The sequence below is a fragment of the Chanodichthys erythropterus genome, chromosome 1 (assembly GCF_024489055.1).
Source record: "Chanodichthys erythropterus isolate Z2021 chromosome 1, ASM2448905v1, whole genome shotgun sequence".
Classification (NCBI taxonomy): Eukaryota; Metazoa; Chordata; class Actinopteri; order Cypriniformes; family Xenocyprididae; genus Chanodichthys; species Chanodichthys erythropterus.
In genome coordinates this window covers 38,244,241-38,266,740 of record NC_090221.1, presented here as the reverse complement: position 1 = coordinate 38,266,740, position 22,500 = coordinate 38,244,241, and the positions used below count along the sequence as shown (strand labels likewise).

At 41.7% G+C, this 22,500-nt stretch overlaps 4 protein-coding genes across 6 annotated transcripts; 3 read left to right on the top strand and 1 right to left on the bottom strand.

The window, feature by feature from the left end:
- The first annotated feature begins 1,177 nt into the window (after nt 1-1,177).
- On the top strand, nt 1,178-2,196 carry LOC137019144 (uncharacterized). Its single transcript, XM_067384275.1, has 3 exons — nt 1,178-1,327; nt 1,401-1,844; nt 1,949-2,196. Exons 1-3 carry the CDS (start codon nt 1,279-1,281, stop codon nt 2,194-2,196), a joined length of 741 nt encoding a protein of 246 aa, XP_067240376.1. The 5' UTR covers nt 1,178-1,278.
- LOC137019139 (uncharacterized) lies at nt 1,670-4,768 on the bottom strand. Of its 2 annotated transcripts, XM_067384261.1 has the most exons (5): nt 4,470-4,768; nt 3,942-4,041; nt 3,760-3,852; nt 2,507-2,664; nt 1,726-1,859 (listed from the first exon to the last, which is right to left on the bottom strand). In XM_067384261.1, the coding sequence occupies exons 1-5, from the start codon at nt 4,568-4,570 to the stop codon at nt 1,853-1,855; spliced, it is 459 nt and encodes a 152-aa protein (XP_067240362.1). In that variant the 5' UTR covers nt 4,571-4,768; the 3' UTR covers nt 1,726-1,852. The 2 variants fall into 2 exon arrangements, with proteins under 2 accessions (XP_067240351.1, XP_067240362.1); XM_067384250.1 differs by having other exon boundaries at nt 1,670-3,852; nt 4,470-4,705.
- Nucleotides 4,769-5,233: 465 nt separating this feature from the next.
- mcm7 (minichromosome maintenance complex component 7) lies at nt 5,234-12,430 on the top strand. Its single transcript, XM_067384238.1, has 15 exons — nt 5,234-5,395; nt 6,541-6,620; nt 6,698-6,862; nt 7,129-7,253; nt 7,365-7,545; nt 7,624-7,761; nt 7,847-7,996; nt 8,470-8,584; nt 8,658-8,789; nt 9,128-9,211; nt 9,287-9,498; nt 9,573-9,838; nt 10,366-10,534; nt 11,417-11,526; nt 11,701-12,430. Exons 1-15 carry the CDS (start codon nt 5,365-5,367, stop codon nt 11,906-11,908), a joined length of 2,166 nt encoding a protein of 721 aa, XP_067240339.1. The 5' UTR covers nt 5,234-5,364; the 3' UTR covers nt 11,909-12,430.
- Nucleotides 12,431-19,806: 7,376 nt separating this feature from the next.
- LOC137019124 (uncharacterized) lies at nt 19,807-22,166 on the top strand. Of its 2 annotated transcripts, XM_067384225.1 has the most exons (5): nt 20,376-20,399; nt 20,499-20,547; nt 20,673-20,717; nt 20,824-20,975; nt 21,149-22,166. In XM_067384225.1, the coding sequence occupies exons 2-5, from the start codon at nt 20,511-20,513 to the stop codon at nt 21,830-21,832; spliced, it is 918 nt and encodes a 305-aa protein (XP_067240326.1). In that variant the 5' UTR covers nt 20,376-20,399; nt 20,499-20,510; the 3' UTR covers nt 21,833-22,166. The 2 variants fall into 2 exon arrangements, with proteins under 2 accessions (XP_067240316.1, XP_067240326.1); XM_067384215.1 differs by having other exon boundaries at nt 19,807-20,547.
- Nucleotides 22,167-22,500: the final 334 nt, after the last annotated feature.

Genomic DNA, 22,500 nt, shown 5'->3' with positions numbered 1-22,500 from the left:
CCGCGAGAGCGATTCGAGAGTAGCCGGAGAACTCAGCCAGCGCAGCTTCTGAAGAGCGGCTGCACAGGTTCTGATGACGACACAACTGATCCACGATTGGCTGGATTCACTGATGACACCGATGACGTGCGTTTCAAGTTTATTGCGACGACTTCAGTTTCAGAAATTCTCATATGGACTTTTAAATCAGTTCAATACGTTTTTATGTCGTCTTCATCTTATAAATCATATTTATTAAATATTGTTTTACTGTATTTACTTTATTGTTAATATAGAGTTTGTGTATGTTTATTTTGCATGACTTTCTTTTTTATACAGACCTTTTACAGTATTCAGCAACCTATTCAAATGAGCATTTTTAATAACTAAAATGTTAATCTTAAAAACATACAATCTAATGTGGTCATAAATGTATGCTCCTATACAAATGATACATAATACATTATGTTCCTCCATTTGTTTGGTTTCTTCATATTCTCTAGTTTATTTTGCTGTGTTTATACTTCACCTGCATGTGGTTAGCAAACTGCTAACAACTTGCTGTAACTTCAACTTAACAACTTGACAACATTCTGTTCATTTTCAAATAGTTGGTCTAAATCACAATATAAATCCAACAGAATTGTGCTTTTCTGTATATGAAAATCAATGGTGTTATGTTTAAAATGTTAAAAAGAGCTCAGCTGGAGGGTACTGTAAATCTTGTTGCTGAAACCTTCTTAAAAAACACATACCCACCAGGGAATTTTTTTATAGGTTACTTTTATAATTTTGTATTAGCAGAAACACCTATGTCATACTGCTAAAGTATATATCCAATATGTTATCTTGTTTTGGAAGACACCCTTCCAAAACACCACTTATACACACATCTTAAACGCGTGTTAATACCATTAATACATAGAGTTACTTAATCACTAAATCATGAAAACAATGGAAGTCACTGATACAAATGTTGAGCCAAAACTGAAAGTGGACTTAAAATGGTAATTGCAATTGTTGCTAACTATAAGTAATGAATGGAACAGGTGTTGGCTATGGTCCCATGGTTCCTTAGGATATATAAAGAACCTGCATTACCCTGTGTAACACACAACAAAATGGACAACGTAACCATTAATGTGTTAGACAGCAAAGGCAATGTTGTCATGCTAACGGTTTCCAAGGACATTGCTGAAAGGATGCAAAATGGTAAGTAAACCACATGACTGTGAAATAATTACAAGTCACCAATGATTTGTGCAAGTGTTTTATTTATCATTTATTCCCCCAGATCAAATGTTCCTTTCCTCTGTCATGGAGAAAGTATCAGCTGTTGAAACAAAAGGTACACATTTACTTAATGAACAAGAATATACAGGAAATAATTCTTGAGTGACACTGACCACATCTCCAAACAGCTCTCCTCAGTGGCCCAGCTTGTGCTGCAAAGCTTCTCCAACCTCCTATTCCATGTCCCACTACCTCCACTAGGTCGCCGGCACCACTAAACCTCAGTTTTGTGAAACCACCATCCACCAGCCAGTGCCCCATTACTACCACTAGGCCCCCTGTACCTCCTCCACCATCCACCAGCCAGTGTCCCATTACTACCACTAGGCCCCCTGTACCACCTCCACCATCCACCAGCCAGTGTCCCATTACTACCACTAGGCCCCCTGTACCACCTCCACCATCCACCAGCCAGTGTCCCATTACTACCACTAGGCCCCCTGTACTACTTACCTCCACTGTCAAGGACCCACCACCTTCCACTCTGCAACCTGGTGCAGTGTGTGGAAACCCTTCAGCATCCATTCAACCTTCATCCCCTTCCTTCCAGTCAGACAGGCATGAATCTCAAGGTATTGCATCAAATACTGTAAGGAAGATAAATGGCAATACTGTTGTTAAATTACATAATTTTCTTTGTTGATCTATTTCTCTCCTTATCCCCTCCATTTTACAGAAATAACACATACAATGACACTATTTCTACTGGACCTTACAAAAACTCATCAGCACCTTTATTTTCGGAACAAAATGGCATTCTATAAAAAAATACAAAACTTATTCTCACTAAAGGGCTACAACTTGTCAAGTGAGAAAATTCGAAAAAAGCTAGCAAACATGTTAACTACTTATAAGAGAGTGAAAGACAGGCGCCGTGCAACTGGGGAAGGGAAGATCACCTGGGAGTACTATACAGTAAGTTGAAGACTGCTTTACTTTGTTTCTGAAATAACATTGTCATGTGTTACAAGACTGAAACATTGGTCATTTTCATTTTACATCCACCCCCACCAGCTAATGGATGAGTTATTTGGGTCATCGGGGATCGGTACTGCACCACCTGGCACCATTCACTCCACACCTCTGGGTTTGGAAGAGACCTCTTCCACAAGCAGGCCCACAACGTCTTCTCTTCAAGACCAGCCGGTAGGTGCTAGTATGGATGAACAGCCAGGAACTGCTACCATACAAAATGCAAACATCACAAGAAGGCAAAGACGACCACAACCCTTACAATTCCTGGACGCTTATGAAGAGCATGCAGAGAGAAGGACTGCTGTGCTTGAGTCCCTGGTAAGGCCAGATCTGGAGAGATGGCGGCGACTTAAGGAGAGGCGGAGAAGGTCCTTCGAAAAAAAGATGGTGACCAGCTTGGGAACAATTATGGAGGAGCTAAAAAAAATGGGGAAAAGACAAGAGCAAATTATGCATCTATTACAGAACCCACATGAACCCCAATAAAATTATAATCTAAAGATGTTATCTCTTTTGATTTACACCTTTCCCCAAAATGTCCTATGTTTTTTTTTCCCCAAATAACAATTTCTAATGACAAACTAATTTTGTTCAATAAAACAAATTTCTTTATTTCAACACAAAATCTGTTTGTTTGTTTTATCATTTTTTGAATATTTCTGAACATTCAAATCTTTACTTTTCATCTTTTGTTTTGTATGTTAACTATACACATACAAGTTAGATCTGGCCACAAATCTGGTCTCTATAATGACATGCATTAGTGTTGTGGGGTTGCTGGGGGTATGGTTCATCATCAACACCATCACTTACCACAACTACTTGATCACTGGGCTCTAAACAAAGATTATGCAAAATGCAGCAGGCTGAGACTGCTGAGCTGATATTAGAAATGCTTCTCATTTGCAGGTAATGGAGCCTCCTAAACTTAGATTTTAGAATGCCAAATGCATGCTCAATGACCACGCGAGCTGCATTGAGCTTTCTGTTAAAATATCTTTGCCTAGCAGACAAGTGGCCATTGTCTCTATAAGGCCTCATAAGTTGAGGCAACAAAGGGTAGGCAGAATCCCCAATTATGTGCATTCCCTGTGGAACAAGTGAATGAGGATCTTCTTCAAGAACACGACAAACTTCTGTGAATCGAAATGCTCTGGCATCATGCCAACTCCCAGGGTGACCCACACTAATGTGACAGAAGCGCCGCTGACTGTCACAAAACCCAGTTAAATTTACAGAATAAAACTGTTTCCTATTCATGTATGCTAGGGGATTATCACAGTGGGGTCTCATTATAGGAATGTGACACCCATCTACTGCACATACAGTGTTGGGGAAACCTGCTGTGTCAAACCCTAACTTTGACATCTTCAGCCTTTGACCTCTGGGCCAGGATATGTGGTGGGCCATGTATGTGTTAATATTGTAACAAAACTCATGGAGATGCTTGGCAAGAGTGGATTTTGACATGTTAAATCTATCTGCCACCCCACGATATGACTCCTGATTCACCAATGTCCAAAGGCAGGCAAGAACACTGTTCGTGAGTGGCAGTTTGGTCTGTTGTAAATTCATATACACAGGACCAAGGGTAGTGATGACATCCTGCAAAGGTAGAAAAATAGGTAATCAAGACAACATGCTAACACTTGTAATAGTTCAATGAATTTTATATTAACCAGTCCAGTACAAACCTCCACTTGTTCTCTGGAAAGCCTGAAATGACTTCTAAATTCTGAGAGACTGTAGAGAGGGACAACATCCTCCACAAAATTCTCTATTCTTGGAACCATTCTATATAAGAACAAGAGGAATTGTACTCACTATATACAGTACATGTAGCCTACCTGAACACACATGTAACATTAGTCAAACATTTATTATCAGTGTTTTATGTTGAATAGGTATTTTAATTAAATAATTAGTCTATACAGAAGTGTTAAAATTTGAGTAAAACTCAATTATTTATCTGTCAGAATGAGTCATTCTCTCTAATTAAACCAAAATAATAACAATTATTGTTAAAAGGCAAGCAACAAGAGCTATTGATTACAAAAAACACCCATTACATCATTGCAAAGACTTTAGACTTTCGATACAGTATTTTTATTCAACATATAATTTTCCAATTCTAGGTATAGGTCTAGTAACTTTAAAGCTAAATTGATAATGTGTCTATAATTTGTTTAAAAATATACTTTTTACATTTAACCTTTACTCACCTTCGTTGCTCATCGTGCTCAATGTATTGCAAAAATAATGGATTTTCTATTGCTTCCAGCTCGTCTGCGATCAAGTAAGCAAACGCCACGTGATCTGCCATGACTGACGTAATTGCAGCAAACTACGGGAGCCACAGCGTGTCCGACTTCACGTCTCCGTTTTCAGCTCCTCCCCGCCTGCACGCGGCTAATCTCGCCGATCGGTTACATCCAGCCGCAGCCGATGTCGAACACACCTTTTATGTTTGATCTCGGATCAGTTTTATGAAGTGTAGACATTTAAATAACACATTTGTATAATTAAAAGAAAGAGCAATAGTTAATTGTCTCTTTGGCCTTACTCAATAAAACGCAAAAACAAGCCTTACAAATGAATAAAATAAATATTACACAAACACTTAATATTTAATGGTATTTGATGTTTTTGCTGCATTTACACGGCATTGACCAGCAGGTGTCGCCAGTGGCGTGTTTCCAGCGCTTTGAAACAGAATCGTTGGAGTTTCTCCCATCATTAATAATTCCTGCTCCAGATGTTGCTCTTGCTCATATATGATATATTCCCTGATCTTTACGTGTTTTCCGTGTCTGAGACTCCCGGGCTCGTGTTTTAACTGTTTGCAGCTTTTGTCATGAAATAATACATTTACCGCCGTTTCAAAGCGCACAGATATTGGTCCTTCCGCTCACGTGACACACCACGTTTGGAAGATTCTCGCGCCACTAGCACAGCCCCGCCCTCACGCACACCCAGACCGGCTCTCATTGGTGGAAAGCACCAGCAGACTCGCGCCAGTTTTTGCAGCTGCCTCGAGACCGTGTTGCTTCTTCTAGTCACTAAACTGTTTCCCAAGTGAAATATTCGCACGTTTATCTTCACATTTCTCCGATAAACATGGCACCAAAGGATTATATGGCGGAAAAGGGTAAGTTGTGGAATTCGCTTCTGGCGCACATTAAACAGGAGTTAGAAACTCTTCTCAGGTCAGTTTCTGATGCGCATCACAGTTCGACGAAACGAAAGTAAAATCAACTCGAATATGAATAATTTATATCTGAACTCGAGCAGAAATATACGTTACTTGTGTCTGTTTTACATTTCTGCGATGTTTTGCTGCTACAGTGTTTGTGTAAAAGCAGCTTTAACTTTGTTTTATTGTGGCCGCGGGAGTTGCGCGCGCTTGCGCTGAAGTGCCCGGATGGAGTTCAGGAACAAAGAGCGGCGGCGCGCGGAGAGCATGTGATTCAGACAACCTTCTTTTTTCTTAGTCAAAAGTTTAAGAAATCCGTCCAGAGTCCTGTGTCTGTTTGTTCCTATCCGCACACGATCGCTCGGAGCTGTATTGGTCGTAAGACGTCGCTTTAGAGGACGGTGTTGAAGTTTCGACTGTCCCGTGTAAAACGGGGCCGCGTGAACCGAACCGACACCTGAGCCACAGGTCGCTGCGGATCGCGCGGTTCTGCTGATGAGCGCACAGAGTCGCGTTTGGTCCGGACGGGACTAGCTTGTAAAGGGCGGAGTGATCGCGGAAGCGGCGTGGCTGTAGCTGGGCTCGAGAGCCATGTGCTTCTTTGTTTACAAAAACAGCAGCCGTCGAGTGGCGTTACGCGCGCGTCATTTATATCGAGAAGGGAAATGCGCAGCGATATCGAGTCACCTGTCAGGCCGAAACACGGACTCGGGAGTCGAGATCCGGTCGATCGACACGACAATAATACGGTGTTTTGCTCGAGTCACGAGGCTGTTTGGACGCGTCGATCAGTTTCACTTTATTTACTGTTTTGTGTTCAAGAGTTACTAGTAAATGTTTAAAGCGGAAATCGTGTTAATTTCATGTGCATGAAGAGTTTTGGACTGAACATTTTCAGCCCTTTTGTTTCTGCTGCTCTTCGGTTTTTGCTCGTTTGTTTACGAATCGCTTCCTGTGCGCGCTCACGTGACTGTTGTTTGTGATCGCGCGCTCATCTGAAACTTTCCTGCACGTGCACAGACATCTACACGAGCGGTTTGCTGCCGTGTTCCTCGGATTAGTGGCTCGTGTGTGACAGTGGTTTGCTGATGTGTTTCCAGAGAAGTGCAAGCGCTTCCTGCAGGAGTTCTACAGCGAGGATGACTCCGGGAAGAAGGTGTTCAAATACGGCGCTCAACTGGTGAGATCTTCCAGCCCGTTCCTGCAGACTGAGCATCAGCGTGTCAGACTCCCGCTCAGGTGTGCTTGTGTTTGCAGGTGTCGCTGGCGCACCGTGAGCAGGTGGCGCTGCTGGTGGATCTGGACGACGTGGCGGAGGAAGATCCCGAGCTGGTGGAGAGCGTGTGTGAGAACGGCAAACGTTACGCCGGACTGTTTGCGGATGCGGTTCACGAGCTGCTGCCTGAGTACAGAGAGCGAGAGGTGCGTCTGACTGCAGATCTGTAGGGCTGCCAGAGAGTAAACTCATGAACCGTCATGATGTGCAGCATGAAAGACTACAACTAGTTAACATAAGAGTATGTGTGTTCAGATTTATCCTCACACTCACGTGAAGCGACATTAGTCATCTGGGCTGCGTGATTGTTCGTCATATTGAATAGCTGTAGATATAAATCTGGAAATATAAGAATATCTAACTTCATACAGTGCACTGGTGTGATTATCACTAATATGGACTCGTCCTGTAGGTGGTGGCGAAAGACGCCTTGGACGTTTATATCGAGCACCGGCTGATGATGGAGACGAGGGGTCGTGACCCCGCAGACACGCGTGACTCCAGGAACCAGTATCCATCTGAACTCATGCGCAGATTGTGAGTGACTGAAACACACACACACACACAGGTCATTTTTATTGTTGGTCACATGCTCTCACTCAGTGTTTGGTTTTGTCGTGTCATCTCTGCATGAATCGTGTGTTTCAGTGAGGTGTATTTCCGGCCTCCGTCGACGCTGAAGCCGAAGGTGGTGCGTGATGTGAAGGCCGACAGCATCGGTCAGCTGGTGACCGTCAGAGGAATCGTCACCAGAGCCACAGAGGTCAAACCCATGATGGCCGTGGCCACGTACACGTGCGATCAGTGCGGCGCGGAGACGTACCAGCCGGTAGGGACGTGATTGGTCAGTGTGTGTGTGTGTGTTTAACCACCCCAGTGCTTCCGTTAACACCGTCCTCTTCCTCAGATCGCCTCTCCGAGCTTCACGCCGCTGATCATGTGTCCCAGTCAGGAGTGCGTCACCAACAAATCCGGAGGGCGGCTGTACCTGCAGACGCGAGGGTCAAAGTTCGTCAAGTTCCAGGAGCTGCGCATTCAGGAGCACGTATGTGTGCGAGCGGCACAGCCTTTGTTAGTCTGACTGAAGGTGTGTGATGTTGATTGTGTCGATGCTTGTGTTGAACACTCAGAGCGATCAGGTGCCGGTGGGAAACATCCCGCGCAGTATGACCATCTACGCCCGCGGAGAGAACACGCGTGTGACGCAGCCCGGAGATCACGTGGCTATTTCTGGAATATTCCTGCCTCTGCTGCGCTCTGGATTCAGACAGGCTGTGCAGGTGAAACACACACACACATACACACACGTTAGCAGCGCATGTAGAAATCAGCTTCACCGTAATAAACAGGAAAATGACAATCAATGAGACAAACTCAAATTCAGCTGCTCTAAATACAGAATTATTCAGATCGATTACTTCTGCAGATGTGACAATGCAGTCGAATCGATTATATATATTTTTTTACTTTGTAAAAGTATTTTAAATGTCATACTTGGATCTGACTCATGCTGATCTACAGTCATCTAATGCACTTAATTAAACCACGCCCCTTCCTCACAATCCACTGCAAACTGCATTAAGTGCCACGCCCACATCTCAATATCCAATCAACAACTGTCAGACAGAACCAAATCCCACCCTACGTTTGTTTTCCTTTGATTCTAAATGTCACATGACCTCGAGCTCTGTTTCCTCAGTTCAGGTGTATCTGTTGGTGTGAGTTTAACTCTGAGTGTGTGTGTGTCTGTCAGGGTTTGCTGTCTGAGACGTATCTAGAGTGTCACTGCATCACTCTGATGAATAAGACTGAGGATGATGAGCTGGGAACTGAAGAGCTGAGCGATGAAGAGCTGCGGCACATCACAGGTAATGCTTTGTCTGTGTGTGACGTGAACTTCATGAAGTGCGTCTAGACTTACGTGTGTGTGTGTGTGTGTAGAGGAGGATTTCTACGAGAAGCTGGCGGGATCGATCGCTCCAGAGATCTACGGTCACGAGGACGTGAAGAAGGCGCTGCTGCTGCTGCTGGTTGGTGGAGTGGAGCAGGCGCCGCGCGGCATGAAGATCAGAGGTGAGAGACTGGAGGAAACCTCAATCCGTCTGGATCTCTTACATCATTGCTAATTACTTCTGGAAAATGATAAACTTGCATCAAACTCTGGCTCTTTTTCACTTGAGACAACCAATGTTGTTTTCATTAATCTTTTTTTTTTATTTAAATCTCTTAATTGTCTTTGGCTCAGTGGTGCTCGAGTCGCTGCTGCACTGATATTCTGCTCGACGCTATAAAGGGACACTCGTGTCGTTATAAGTCATGCTGGAAAAGCTCTAAGCCATTATAGAACAGTGAGTTTCAGTGAAGCTGCTTTGAAACGAGCGCTGTAGAAATGCATGTTTTTCTGTTTGCAGGGAACATCAACATCTGTCTGATGGGTGATCCGGGTGTGGCCAAGTCTCAGCTGCTGTCGTACATCGACCGCCTCGCCCCTCGCAGTGAGTCCGTCGCCCGCAGCGCCTGCTCGTCCCTCGGCTCCGTGTTCTCCTGACTAACCTGCGCTCTGTTCTCAGGTCAGTACACCACTGGCCGCGGCTCGTCCGGCGTGGGACTGACGGCGGCGGTCATGCGTGACCCGGTGACGGGAGAGATGACTCTGGAGGGCGGCGCTTTGGTGCTGGCGGATCTGGGCGTGTGCTGCATCGACGAGTTCGACAAGATGGCCGACGCCGACCGCACGGCCATTCACGAGGTCATGGAGCAGCAGACCATCTCCATCGCCAAGGTACGAGTCGCTGCGTTTGAGCTGCGATTGTGACTCCTGAATGAGTGCGATCACATGTTTCCTGTCTATCTCAGGCCGGGATCATGACGTCTTTGAACGCGCGTTGCTCTATCCTCGCGGCGGCGAACCCTGCGTACGGCCGCTACAACCCGCGCAAAACCATCGAGCAGAACATCCAGCTGCCGGCGGCGCTGCTGTCCCGCTTCGACCTGCTGTGGCTCATTCAGGACAAACCGGACACGGACAACGACCTGCGGCTGGCGCAGCACATCACATACGTGCACCAGCACTGCCGGCAGCCGCCCACGCACTTCAACCCCATCGACATGAAGCTCATGAGGTGAACACACGATCAGCCGTCACACTCGTGTTCACACAGATGCTGTTTGCTGCACCAGTGATCGATGTATCTGAAAACATTAAATCTGTGGTTTAGTTTCTTTATATTTCTGTTGTTTGGCCTTTTTCTGCCCTCAGTGTAAAGCAGGGGTGGACAACTCCGGTCCTGGAGGGCCAGTGTCCAGCAGAGTTTAGCTCCAACCCTAATCAAACACACCTGAACCAGCTAATCAAGGTCTTTAGGATCAGTAGAAAGTTATAGTCAAGTGAGTTTTTATAAGGGATGGAGAAACTCTGCAGGACACTGGCCTCCAGGACCGGAGTTGTCCATCCCTGGTGTAAAGCACATGTTGGTATTGTAGTGTTCAGCACAGGAAACGGCTGTACAACATCCCATCAAACGTTCAGAGGTCGACAGATGACTGACCTGACGAGCGTTTCACTGCAGATGTGACGCTGTTTCTGAACCTGAATGTGATCTGTTTAGTCCTGAACACATGTGACTGACGTTCTCTCTCTGTCTCTCAGGCGTTACATCAGTAAGTGTAAGCTGAAGCAGCCGGTGGTTCCAGAGTCTCTGTCTGATTACATCACCGCGGCGTATGTAGAAATGAGGAAAGAGGCGCGGGTCAGTAAAGACACGACCTTCACCTCGGCCCGAACGCTGCTGTCCATCCTGCGCCTCTCCACTGCCCTGGTGAGACTCGCAAACACACATCCGCTTCATTTGATCTCTGCTACTGGTCTGATCCGTAGGGATGGGTATTGAGAACCGGTGATTCGATAAGAAACGCGCATTTTGATTCTGCTTCAGTTCCTGTGTGTGCATTTTAATGATTTAAATCATTCAAGCGCGAAAGAGTCGCACAGTTTTCCGTGCCACACACACATTCACACACACACATTCACAGCGCACTCACATTTAAACCGGATCCGCTACTCGTGTTTTTCAATTACTGAGTGTTTACTTTTCTTTAATAATGCTTGAAATTTATATTTTAATAATTTTAATGGAACCAAAATCATTAGGTGGAACCGGGACAAATTTCTTACGATTCCTAACCCTACTGATCCGATCTCTGGTCTGATCCGGTTCTGATGTGGCTGTTGTGTGTTAAAAGTGCTGTTTGTGCAGGTAGCTGCGATCATCTCTACTGTAGAAACGGCACTTCACGACACACACTGCCGTTCACACGCACTTTGTCTGTCAGGTGACGCGCTGCTGTCCATCATATCATGTCTGTTGTCGTGGCGACGGTCAGCTTTGCGGGGTCGGCAGTCAGCCTCAGTCACGCCGCTGTGCAAACCCATGCAAAACTGACCGCACACGACGTGCCGCACGACTCGCACGCCTGACTCTGAGACTAGCTGGTGTTGAGAGGCCGAGACTTGGGCAGTTGCTGGCTTTCCCAGAAGGCATTGCACTTGTCTCGGTCTGACAGTGCCGGCACAACTCATCAGTTTGCTGAAGGATGTTTGACATTGGAAAATGGTTTGTTTTTGAGGAAAATAACATTCACACGCGTGATCTGTTGATGTGACTCTCTCTCTGTGTGTGTGTGTGTGTGTGTGTGTGTAGGCTCGTTTGCGGATGGTGGATGTTGTAGAGAAGGAGGATGTTAACGAGGCCATGCGACTGATGGAGATGAGCAAAGACTCGCTGCAGGCCGACAAGAGCAGCAACACCAGGTACACTGAGCATCAGATCACCTTGATTTCATCTTTCTTACAGACTGATTCTCAAAGCAGCTTCACGCTAATAAACAGGGAAACTGCCGTCTTCTGAACTCGTCTCGCTGAATCAGTGTCATTCAGGGTGTTTGGGATCAGTGTTACTGAGCATTGACCGTGTCTCGTCTCTAGGGCGCAGCGTCCGGCTGACGTGATCTTCTCTCTGCTGCGGGAGCTGGCCGGCGAGGGTTCGGCGCGGTCGGTTCGTATGGCGGAGGCGGAGCAGCGCTGCGTGTCTCGCGGTTTCACTCCGGCGCAGTTCCAGGCCGCTCTGGACGAGTACGAGGAGCTGAACGTGTGGCAGATCAACCAGGCGCGCTCGCGCATCACGTTTGTGTGAACGCGCAAAAACAAAACAGACTTTAAGTGATCGACCCGTTTGAGCTTTTCTGTCTAATGCTGTTGTGATGGGAGGGAGCGAGCTTTGTTTTTTTGCTTTTTAATCTGTTAAATTTCTGAAATAAATGTAAATAGATGAACTTTGTTTTGAGTCTGTTTTGTAAAGATGATGTACGTTCATTCCTGCAGGATTCTGATGAAAGACTGATGAAAACTTGAAGGTTTGTGTCAACTTATTTTAAAGTGAAGCGATCACGTTCAGTGTTTTCTTCCCTAAATTAGCCAAATAGTAAAGAAATCGTTGCAATGAAAATTGTAAAAAAAAATATATATATAAATATATATAATAATCTAAACGGTTGGGCTGAGTTTTGTAGTAACTGTTCAAGACAAGTGAGAAATTTGTGGTTTAAAGGTGTTTTAGAAAGAGAACGTGAATAAGATATAATTATATAAATATAATAATTTTATAGAGGGTTCCTACGCTGTATGTGAAAATATGATGCAAGTAATTTCCAGACCAAAGTTTAGTGATTAAGATGATTAAATATATTCAAGTTATTTTCTTCATACAAAACTCTTTCTGTCTTTTGAGCGTGACTAAATGAATGAGCTCGTGGCCATTAAATTAGGCTGTACTTTCCTGTCTGGTGATGGTGTGACGTCACACCGGTTATAAAGAATGTTTCAGGTAGAGAGGAGCTGGAAAGGAGTCGCACAAGATGGCGCTCTGAATGGTTGTCTTTCCTGATCTCTGCATTAGATTGCTCTTTTTTTGAAGTTAAGTGTCCCTTTTCAAGTTCGTTTTTGGCTTAATTTGTTAAGTAGCTGTATAGTGTGAATTTGGGAAAATGTCAAAGTCCCAAAGGAAAAGGAAAGAACTGCTAGATCAAGCTGTTAGAAGTTTGGCAGCATCCGATAACTCCGAGCTCATGATATCACCTGAAGGCAGCAATTTACTGATTGACATTTGTCATGATTATTCCACCCATGTAACTCCATCACTTTCTTCTGCTGTTGAAGATTTCCCATCCTCTCCTGTGACCCCAAGTAAGCCTCCATTCAGTAAACGTGGAAAAACAGACAAATCCGGCGACGATATTATATCCACTCTCTCTGACCTGATTAACAACAGAGCGGATGGCATGGAGAAACTGATCAACAACAACGCCATGAGAATAGAAGGACTAAAAAAGACCGTTGATTTCGTCTGTGCAGAAGTAAAAGACTGGAAGATTAAGATGACTAATACAGAAAAATGTATTGATGAAGAAAAACAGCGCCGCAGCATGCTCGAGAACCGCATACGGGAGCTGGAAGGGTACCACAGGAGATGGAACCTTAAGTTGTATGGAGTCCCTGAGAAAGCAGATCAGAACATACGAGCTGAAGTTATTCATATTTGTCAGGAGGTGCTACCTGAAGGAAAGATCAAGCTCCCAGATGTGATCGATACTGTTCATCGCTTAGGTTCAAGAATGAACACGGACAAGCCGAGGCCTGTAATTCTCCAATTCACCAGCAGAGTGCACCGCGACGCAGTTTGGAAGGCTGTTAGAAATAACTCGTATCTGCGTGATAATAAACTACGCTTTGCTGAAGATTTCTGTGAAGAAGACAGAGAGAGGAGGAAAAAGCTGTGGCCTGCAGTTAAAAGTGCGAGGGATGCAGGAAAAAAGGCATACTATGTAAGAGCTCGAGCATTTGTTGAAGGCAAAGAAATCATTCTACCACCTTAATGGTTATCTTTGAAGTCTGTCGTCCTGCGGCTGGTTAGTCCAGGATTTTATGTTGCAGATCGGTCCATGTACTTTGGGTTTGGTGCCTTAATTTCCTTTTAAGTATAGTTCAAACCCTTTTGTCTGGAACTTGTCAAGATGTTATATAATTAGTTGGTTCACTTAACACTAACACTTGTTCTAAGTGCAGAGATTGGGGCGTTCCCTTTTCTGCTCCAAGCTTTTGACATAAGGTCATAGCCTATTTGTTTCTACAGTTCTCTTTATATTTATTTGTTTTTGAGGTTGTTGTCTTTGTTTTCATTAAATGTCAGGGGTATTCGCCATACTGTGAAAAGGAAAGCATTATTTTTATTTGCAAAACAACTGAAACCTGATTTTTGTTTTTTCCAAGAATCCCATTCATCTGTTAATGATGTAAAATTCTGGAGATCTCAATGGGGAAATGACCTTTGGTTTTCCCATGGAACTGAACGCTCTGCTGGAGTTACTACTCTAAGGAATGCATTTAAAGGGAATATATTACACTCGGACTGTGATTCATATGGACATTTTTTGTGTCATGTCATTGATCTTAATTCAACTTTTATTATTATGGCTAATATTTATGGTTTTAACTCAAGGTCTAAGAATGCTAGTTTTCTTGAGTTTATAGAAAGCAGACTTCTATACTGGTTAAAAAAAATCCCTGACTCTTTGCTCGTCATAGGTGGGGATTTCAATATTGCAATTGACAGTGCTCTTGATAAATGGCCTCCCGGCCGACCCTCTTCACTTAATTTAAAATTTAAACAATTCATGGAGAGACTTGATGTAATTGATGTCTGGAGATCCAAATTCCCTAATACTAAAGCATTTACCTGGAACAACAAGGCTGCTTCTCATTTCTCTCGGATAGACTTTTGGCTGATCTCTAAATCCTTTGACATTCCCAGTACTTCAGTTGATATTCTCCCAACCCCCCTAACTGACCATAAGGCTATCTATATAAAAATCAAGCTTTCTGCAAGCACTTTAAACTCTATTAAACCATCATATTGGAAATTAAACAGCTCTCTTTTATCTCATAATACAGTTAAACTTAAAATTAACTATTTTATTAACCATTATTGGAAAAAAGCAGTAAGGGAACGATCTTTTAGTAATAATTGGGAGTTACTAAAATTTGATATTGGTAAATATATGAGAAGCTATGGAAGTGCACTAGCTAAGCTTAGGAAAGCTGAGGAAGAGGCAGTGATTAGTGAAATTGCTGCCATTACTCATGGGCCCCCTGAAAATCTCTCGAATGTTGAAACTGCTTTGCTTTCTAAACTACAAAACCAACTTGATGATATTTATAAATGTAAAGCTGAAGGTGCTTTTGTGCGATCTAGGAGGAGATGGATGGAGCAAGGTGAACAAAATTCTGCATACTTCTTCAGGTTAGAGAAATCTAATGCCAATTATAATACCATGACTAAACTCACTGCTGATGGTATTGTAACAGATAACCCCAAGACAATTTCTAATTATTGCTATGAGTTTTATAAGTTGTTATATACCTCTAGATTCAATGAGGATGACACATCCTCATTTTTAGATTCAATAATTGACCTAAATACCATAGAGGTAGATGACAAAAATCGGTGTGATGAACCTATTTCCCTTAAAGAAATCGTTGATTCTATTAATCATCTTAAAGTCAACAAATCTCCGGGGAATGATGGTATTACTGCAGAATTTTATAAGGCATTCTCTGAACCCTTAGCTCCATTTCTGGCAGAAGTTTATGCAGAGAGTATTCTGAAAACATCTCTTCCTCCTAGTTTAACACAGGGTGTAATTACTCTGATTCCAAAACCCAAAAAGGATCCACTTCTTATAGAAAATTGGCGTCCTATTTGTTTACTTAACACTGATTACAAGATCCTTGCTCAAATTTTTGCCCAAAGATTAAAAAAAGTAATGAGCTATTTAATTGATGAGTCTCAATCTGGATTTATAAAAAATAGGCACATTTCTAATAATATTAGATTAATTTTAGACATCCTTGACTATTCTGAATTGATTTCAGAGGAAAGTTTTATTTTTTTTAGACTTTTACAAGGCATTTGACACTGTGGAGCATGCTTTTATTTTCTGTTGTCTTCGAAAGTTTGGTTTTGGTGATTTCTTTAATAATGCCATCAGGACACTTTATACTAGTAATTGCTCATTGAAATTTAGTTTTGGTACGTCACCCAGATTCTACCTTCAGAGGGGTATTAGGCAAGGATGTCCTTTTTCACCCTATCTTTTCCTCCTTGCCACCCAGATCTTCTCACACTATATTAATAAAAGTACCTTGAAAGGGATTCTCATTGCTGAAAGAGAAATAAAGATCAGCCAATTAGCAGATGACACTGCTCTTTTTTTAAGAGATGCCTCTTGGGTCCCTATCGCAATCAGCACTGTTGAAAAGTTTTCTAAAGCTTCTGGTCTTTTTTTTAAATTTATCTAAATGTGAACTGCTTTCAATTAAAGAGTGCAATCTTTCTACAATTAATAACATTCCGATTAAAGATAAGATTTCTTATTTAGGTATCTATATATGTAAAAATCAAAATGATAGATGTGTTTCTAATTTTACTCCTATTATTGAGAAAACTAAAAAAAAATTTAATTTATGGCTGCAGAGAGACTTATCTCTGAGGGGAAGAATATTACTTGCCAAAGGGGAGGGAATCTCCAGATTATCATATGCTGCTCAGTCTCTCCATGTTGATAACGGCATTCTCAAAAGTATTGACAAAATGTTACTTAATTTCATGTGGAAAAATGGCATACATTATATCAAGAAATCTGTTGTTTTGAATACTTATGAAAATGGTGGTCTCAATATGTTAGATTTTTATACATTTAATAATACTCTTAAAATTAATTGGGCCAAACACTTTCTCAAAAATCCAACTTCAGTTTGGAACTTTATTCCACAATATATTTTCTCCAAATTCGGTGGATTTAATTTTTTATTGCTTTGTAATTATAATGTTGAAAAAATACCAGCTAAATTATCTAAATTCCATAAGCAGGTCCTTCTCGCCTGGTCTCTTTTATACAAACATAACTTTTCCCCTCATAAATATTTTATATGGAATAACAGAGATATTCTTTATAAAAACAGATCTTTATTCTTCCAGCGCTGGTTTGAGGCTAATATCTTGCTTGTAAGTCAATTATTTAATGCGAATGGCCTTTTATTAAACTATGAGGAATTTCTTAGTCGTTTTAATATTCCCATTACCCCTAAGGAATTTGCTATTGTATTCGATGCCATACCATCTGGAGTTATTAGACTATTTCAACATATCCCCTATCCCTCTACTTTACCTTCTTTAGACCCTACTATTACAATGATGGGGAAATATTGCTTTTCTTCCACTTCTTCTAATAAATCAATACGTTTATTATTTCTCAAAGAAATTGTGGCTATTCCAAATGTCACAGTTTATTGGAATACCTTTGTTTTTGATATTGCCTGGAGGAAAGTTTGGCTGATCCCAAATAGATACTTAATTACTAATAAGATAAGAGAAGTTTCATTTCGTATTATCCATCGTGTAAATCCTGTTAATACTTTCATGAAGAAATTTAAAAAAGATATTGACACAAATTGTTCTTTTTGCAAACAACACCCAGAGACCAGTGCATTTGTTCTGGCTTTGCCATTACTCTAAAAGATTGTGGAAAGACTTTTCCCTTTTTGTTATTGAGCACATTGATAAGGATTTCTCCTTACTTTGGGAAAATGTTTTGTTTGGATTTGTTAATTGGAAAAAAGAGCATTTAGTGGAAAACAAGTTATACTTACTAAATCTTCTTATTTTATTAACAAAATTTTATATACATAAATGTAAATTTTCAGGTCAGAAACCACTTTTTTGTGTTTTTCTTGCTGAATTGCAGCATTACTTTGGGACTATCCTTAACTCTGGCTTTAAAAACAATCGAAATTTGTAAGTTTTTTAATCCTTTCCTTTAAGGTGATCTTCTGTGTTTAGTTATATACCCCAGTCTTGTACCTTTTATTTTATTTTATTATATTTTATTTTATGTTTTGTTATTTGTCCTACATTGTGACTGCTTCGTTCTGTGTCTATATAATGTTCTTAATAAAAAAATAAAAAAAAAAAAATAAAAAAAAAAGAGAGGAGCTGGAAAAAAAAAAAAAAAAAAAAAAAAAAGAATGTTTCAGGTAATGCATGCGGTGAACGTGAGAGTGCATCCGCTCTTCGCCAGAGAAAATTAATATCTGGGACTTTGTAATATTTCAATATTTCTTTAATTTTGTATCTTTTAAACTACATAATTTTCTAAATACCCCGCACCATTAGGCACATTTCAAACCTCAGACATTAAAGACCTTTTTATTTGCATTTTTTTATATATATATATATATTATATAAAATTTAAACCTTTTATTCTCAAAATGGAATTGTTTTAAAAAGGATTTTAGACTAAACTTGCTATAAAACATCTACTGCTCAGAATTTAATAACTACAAATGTAACATTCGTGATTATTATGGAACTGAAGTTAAAAAATTAAGCGTTTTCAATTTAGATGTTTAACTGCACGATTCTATTGTGTTGGTCCTTAACTTTTTTTTTTATCAAAATAATAGCTGAGAATAGTGTGACGGGGTTGAAGACAGACTTTGAAGGGAGACATTGCCTTCAATTTTATATATATTTTTAATTTTGTCTCTTATTGTGCTCTTCTTTCTGGCTCAACAGTTCGCCATTTCTGACATGATGCTTGTCAATGTTTAAATGCACACATTGTCAAATATTCAATTTAACAAAATTGAGTTGTCATGATTTTAGTAAATATCTTTACTGAAATCATGACAATTTATTATTATTAAAATTATTCATAAATGAAGTGGAAAAACTCAACCCTGTCACAAATGTTCGGTTCAACCCATAGACTGAGGTTCCTTGCTCATGCAGCGTGGGGGAGAAGGCCATATATGGCAACAATGACATAAGTACATTGTGTATATATACTTATGGGTTAAAATAAAATTTTAAAAAATAATTTTCCATCTTAATTTTGTGATGGGGTTGAGTTGTTAAGCTTCGCAATACCCTCCCTGACTATAATGCGCCTCAAAAATATGAATAAAAAGTATGATACTTCTGCACCACTGTTAAAAAGACCTGAATGATGTCATTTCTGGTAAATGATGTCACATATGGGTGGAGCCTAAATGATTTTAGGCGGAGAATGGATGCTGTGACGAGGTCTTCAGACTGATGGACATAACTTTATAATCAGTTTTTTTTTTTATCTATAGATATCTAGTTGTTTTAGAAAATTATTCTTCACAAGAAAGTAACAAATACTTTCAGTATTGCCAAAAATTTGTAGACACTGCCCATTTTTAAATATTTTCTAAGTACAAATTCAGTGAAGTGCCTCGGGGACATCACAAAATGCTTAGTGTACGATAGAAATAAGACATTATTTCATGATACATTATTAAAATTTAATATTTGTTTTTATTCATTATAATAGACACACCAAAGTATCGTGAAAAGCTTTTAATAATTAATTTTGGTGAAGTCTGGAGGACTGAAATATTACTGAATCCCAGGAATGACCTTCAGATGTCTGTGCTGGACACTGCTTCTCATCTCCATAGGTCAGGGTGTGATGTGCTGATGCCATATATGGTTGCTAGGGCGTTGCTAGGTGGTCGTGAAATGGGTCTAATAAGTTCAAAGTTTCAGAAAAAAGAAAGTTTCTGTTTGGAGCAGGAGCTCTGTGTGCTTTACCAAACTCGGAGAGGGAGAACATTGGGCTGGTGCTGCAATAAAAGATCGACTAATATGCCTAGATTAAGGATTCAGGGAAAAAGACATGTTCAGTAAATAAATGAGGATTTCGTTAGAGCAGCAGTTCTTTTATCCAGTTAAAGCACTCAGGAGGAGAATAATCAGACTCTGATCCACACATGCAGCTTCAGGAAAACTGCCCAGATTTGGGATTTCATTAGAGAAGTTCAGAGACGAGCTGAGGCACAATATAAGGCTCTAGTGTCTCATGTGGAGAACAAAATATATAGTAAAAGAAAATTTCATGAGATCATAAGACACTTTATTAAAATGCTTTTGTCGAATTTAGATTGCCTGAAAATCTACTGAAGTCTGGAAAAGTATTTTTGAATCGGAAAACGTGTAGCAATCCTGTTTGCAGTTTTGATCTTAAATCGCTTTTTGGTTCATAGTTTATATTTAAGAGTTTCGATGAGGAGGTGAAGGTCTGTGTTCATGTTTAAGACGTGTTAGAGATCTTATCCTCAGGAGGAAAATAAACGCGATAAAAGGGATGGAAGTTTCTGGAATGTGTCGCGTCTGCAAAACTGGTTTTATTAGCAGCTTTTAAAGTTTCAGTCGGCGGAAAACATCTGTTTTTAACTAAACCGATAATAATCCGGCGACAGACGCTGAAACGCGCTACAATAATGAAAGCTGTCAGTCTGGGAGTTTCAGATATAAAACTGTCGACAAGTTCAGTCTTATTTGTAACGCGTTAAATTTCCTTTTTCTTTTATTGTTCGTGTGCGCGCCGCGCGCGCGTTAAATTTGAGCCGGCGGCGGTGGGCGTGGCTTTTGAACGGATCTGACCAATAGTCGGGCCGAGCTCGAATGATTGACAGATGACGGGCTGAGTCCGAGGGATAAAAGCACCTGTCTGCGCTCAGTGATGGGAAAGCAGCACCAAGAGGTGAGTGAAACACTTCAACTTTTACTTCCAGAAGTGTAACATTTAAAGAGATTTTATGCTTTCAGTGACTTTATTCCTCCGTCCATCGCTGTGAAACAGTGTCTGTAGGTCATGATGTCTGTGTTCATCTGCCTCCTGCTGCTGCCATGTGAGCCTTATTCAGTTCATCTTCATGCTTTAATCATGCGCCGTCTATTAATTATCAGTATAAGAAATTGTATACCTATTTCTTTTCATTTCTCTTGAAGGTAAATTGTGTTCAAATGTTTTCAGGTTTTCTTGAGGCAAAATCCCTGATGAATGTCCTCAAACAGGAAGGTGAAGAGTTTTATTCTCACTGCAGGATCTAAAAATGGTTTAAATGTTTTGAAGTGAAGGAAGTTCTTCTGGGTTTCTTCTCTCAGAGCTGGTTTGTGTGTTTTAGATGTGGCTTCAGTCAGTATCGACTCCAACAAGGCCAATGAGTTCCTGTCCAGTTCTCGACCCAAACGCAACATCGATCCACGCTGGCACCGGCAGACTCCGGACTTCCAGGCGTATTACCGATATTACAGCAGCATCGGACACACCGAGGGCGTAAGACAGATCTAACCCCATAATTACAGCACATTATTATGTTTGGTCTTTACACATGAAAATATAGAGCTGCCTTTATAAACATTAGGACTGGTGTCTCTCGCACCAGAAGGATCATATTTTAGGAAGTCCTGGTTTACAGCCTTCATCAGGTGTATATTTTCTTCCTGCAGTTGTACGAGATCGACAGGATCCGGATGTTGTACCAGCAGATGAGGCACCTGGAGCACGTCTACGGTCCGAACGCGTCCTACTACCAGAGCAAACTGGGACTTCCGGTTCTACCGCCGCTTCCCAAATGTGACCCTTCCAAAGACAAGGGCTGTAAGCAGGCTCCGCCCCCCGCCCCGCCCCCAGCCCCAGTTAAGGCGGCCGTGACTCCGCCCCTCGCGCAGGCTGACGTCGTGTATCTGTGCAACAGTAAAGACCCTCTGTGTAAGCCACACATCGTCTACATGCCCACCGGTGCCGTGCCGGTGCTGTGTGACCCGCGCTACCATCCCAACTGCAAGCTGGAGGCTCCGCCCCCTCCCCCCTCCAAAAAGTCTGAGCTGGCCCCGCCCCCTCCACCGGCCCCCATGGTCTTTAAGGCGATGGAATATGACTGCGACCCTTACTGGGATCCCGACTGCCTCATCGACCACCCGCCGCGGCCCGTGAAGGGTAAAGTTCCTCCGCCTCCGGCACCCGTGCTCGACGAGGAAGAGCCGGAGCCGGAGCCGGAGCCGGTGCCCGTCAGCAAGAAACATCCACATCCGTATTATTACGCCCACCTTCATCCCTACAACTACCGGTCTGAACTCTACGACCCGCTGCGACACGCGTATCCTTCAGCCGCAGCGCCTGACAGCGCGTAGAGCCGCTATGGTCGTGTTGTTTGATGTGTTAGAATTCATGTTCAGAAACACCAATAAAACATTGTGTAGTTTGAATGGTTTAGTCCTGAATTGTGCTGATTGTGACGACGTTCAGGAAGCAGACGCTCGTGAAGCGCCTCACGCTGAGAGTCTCCGGACTCGTTAACGCAGCAGGTTTCAGATCATTAGCTGGAGATTCACAGCTGTTTGTGTTTAAAGATGTTTTTCCAGCTGCTCAGCATATACATGACACAATAAACGCACACACACACACACACTCTATTAACCCTTGTGTTTGTACTGATTTTGGTGCAATCTATTAAAACTGCTTTATAAATCTCGTGTGAATCATATTTTGTGTTAATCTTTTTCATCTTATTAAAAATTAAGATTTCAGTTAGGAAGTTTTTGATAGTTCGGATCACATGATAACTGAGCTCATAAAATAGCATTGTCTTTGAATTACTTTAATCTGGGAAATATTAAAAAAATAAACTAGTTTTAATGAATAGTTTTAAAATTCTAGTTTCCAAAAGAAAGAATGAGATCAGAGTAACTTCACAGAGTTCTCGAGGGTTGGAGACAGAAGTCGTCGTCGGACACGATAATAATCCACTAACACTCATGTGACGGAGACTGTGGAGCGCCCCATATTTTTTTGTTTTATT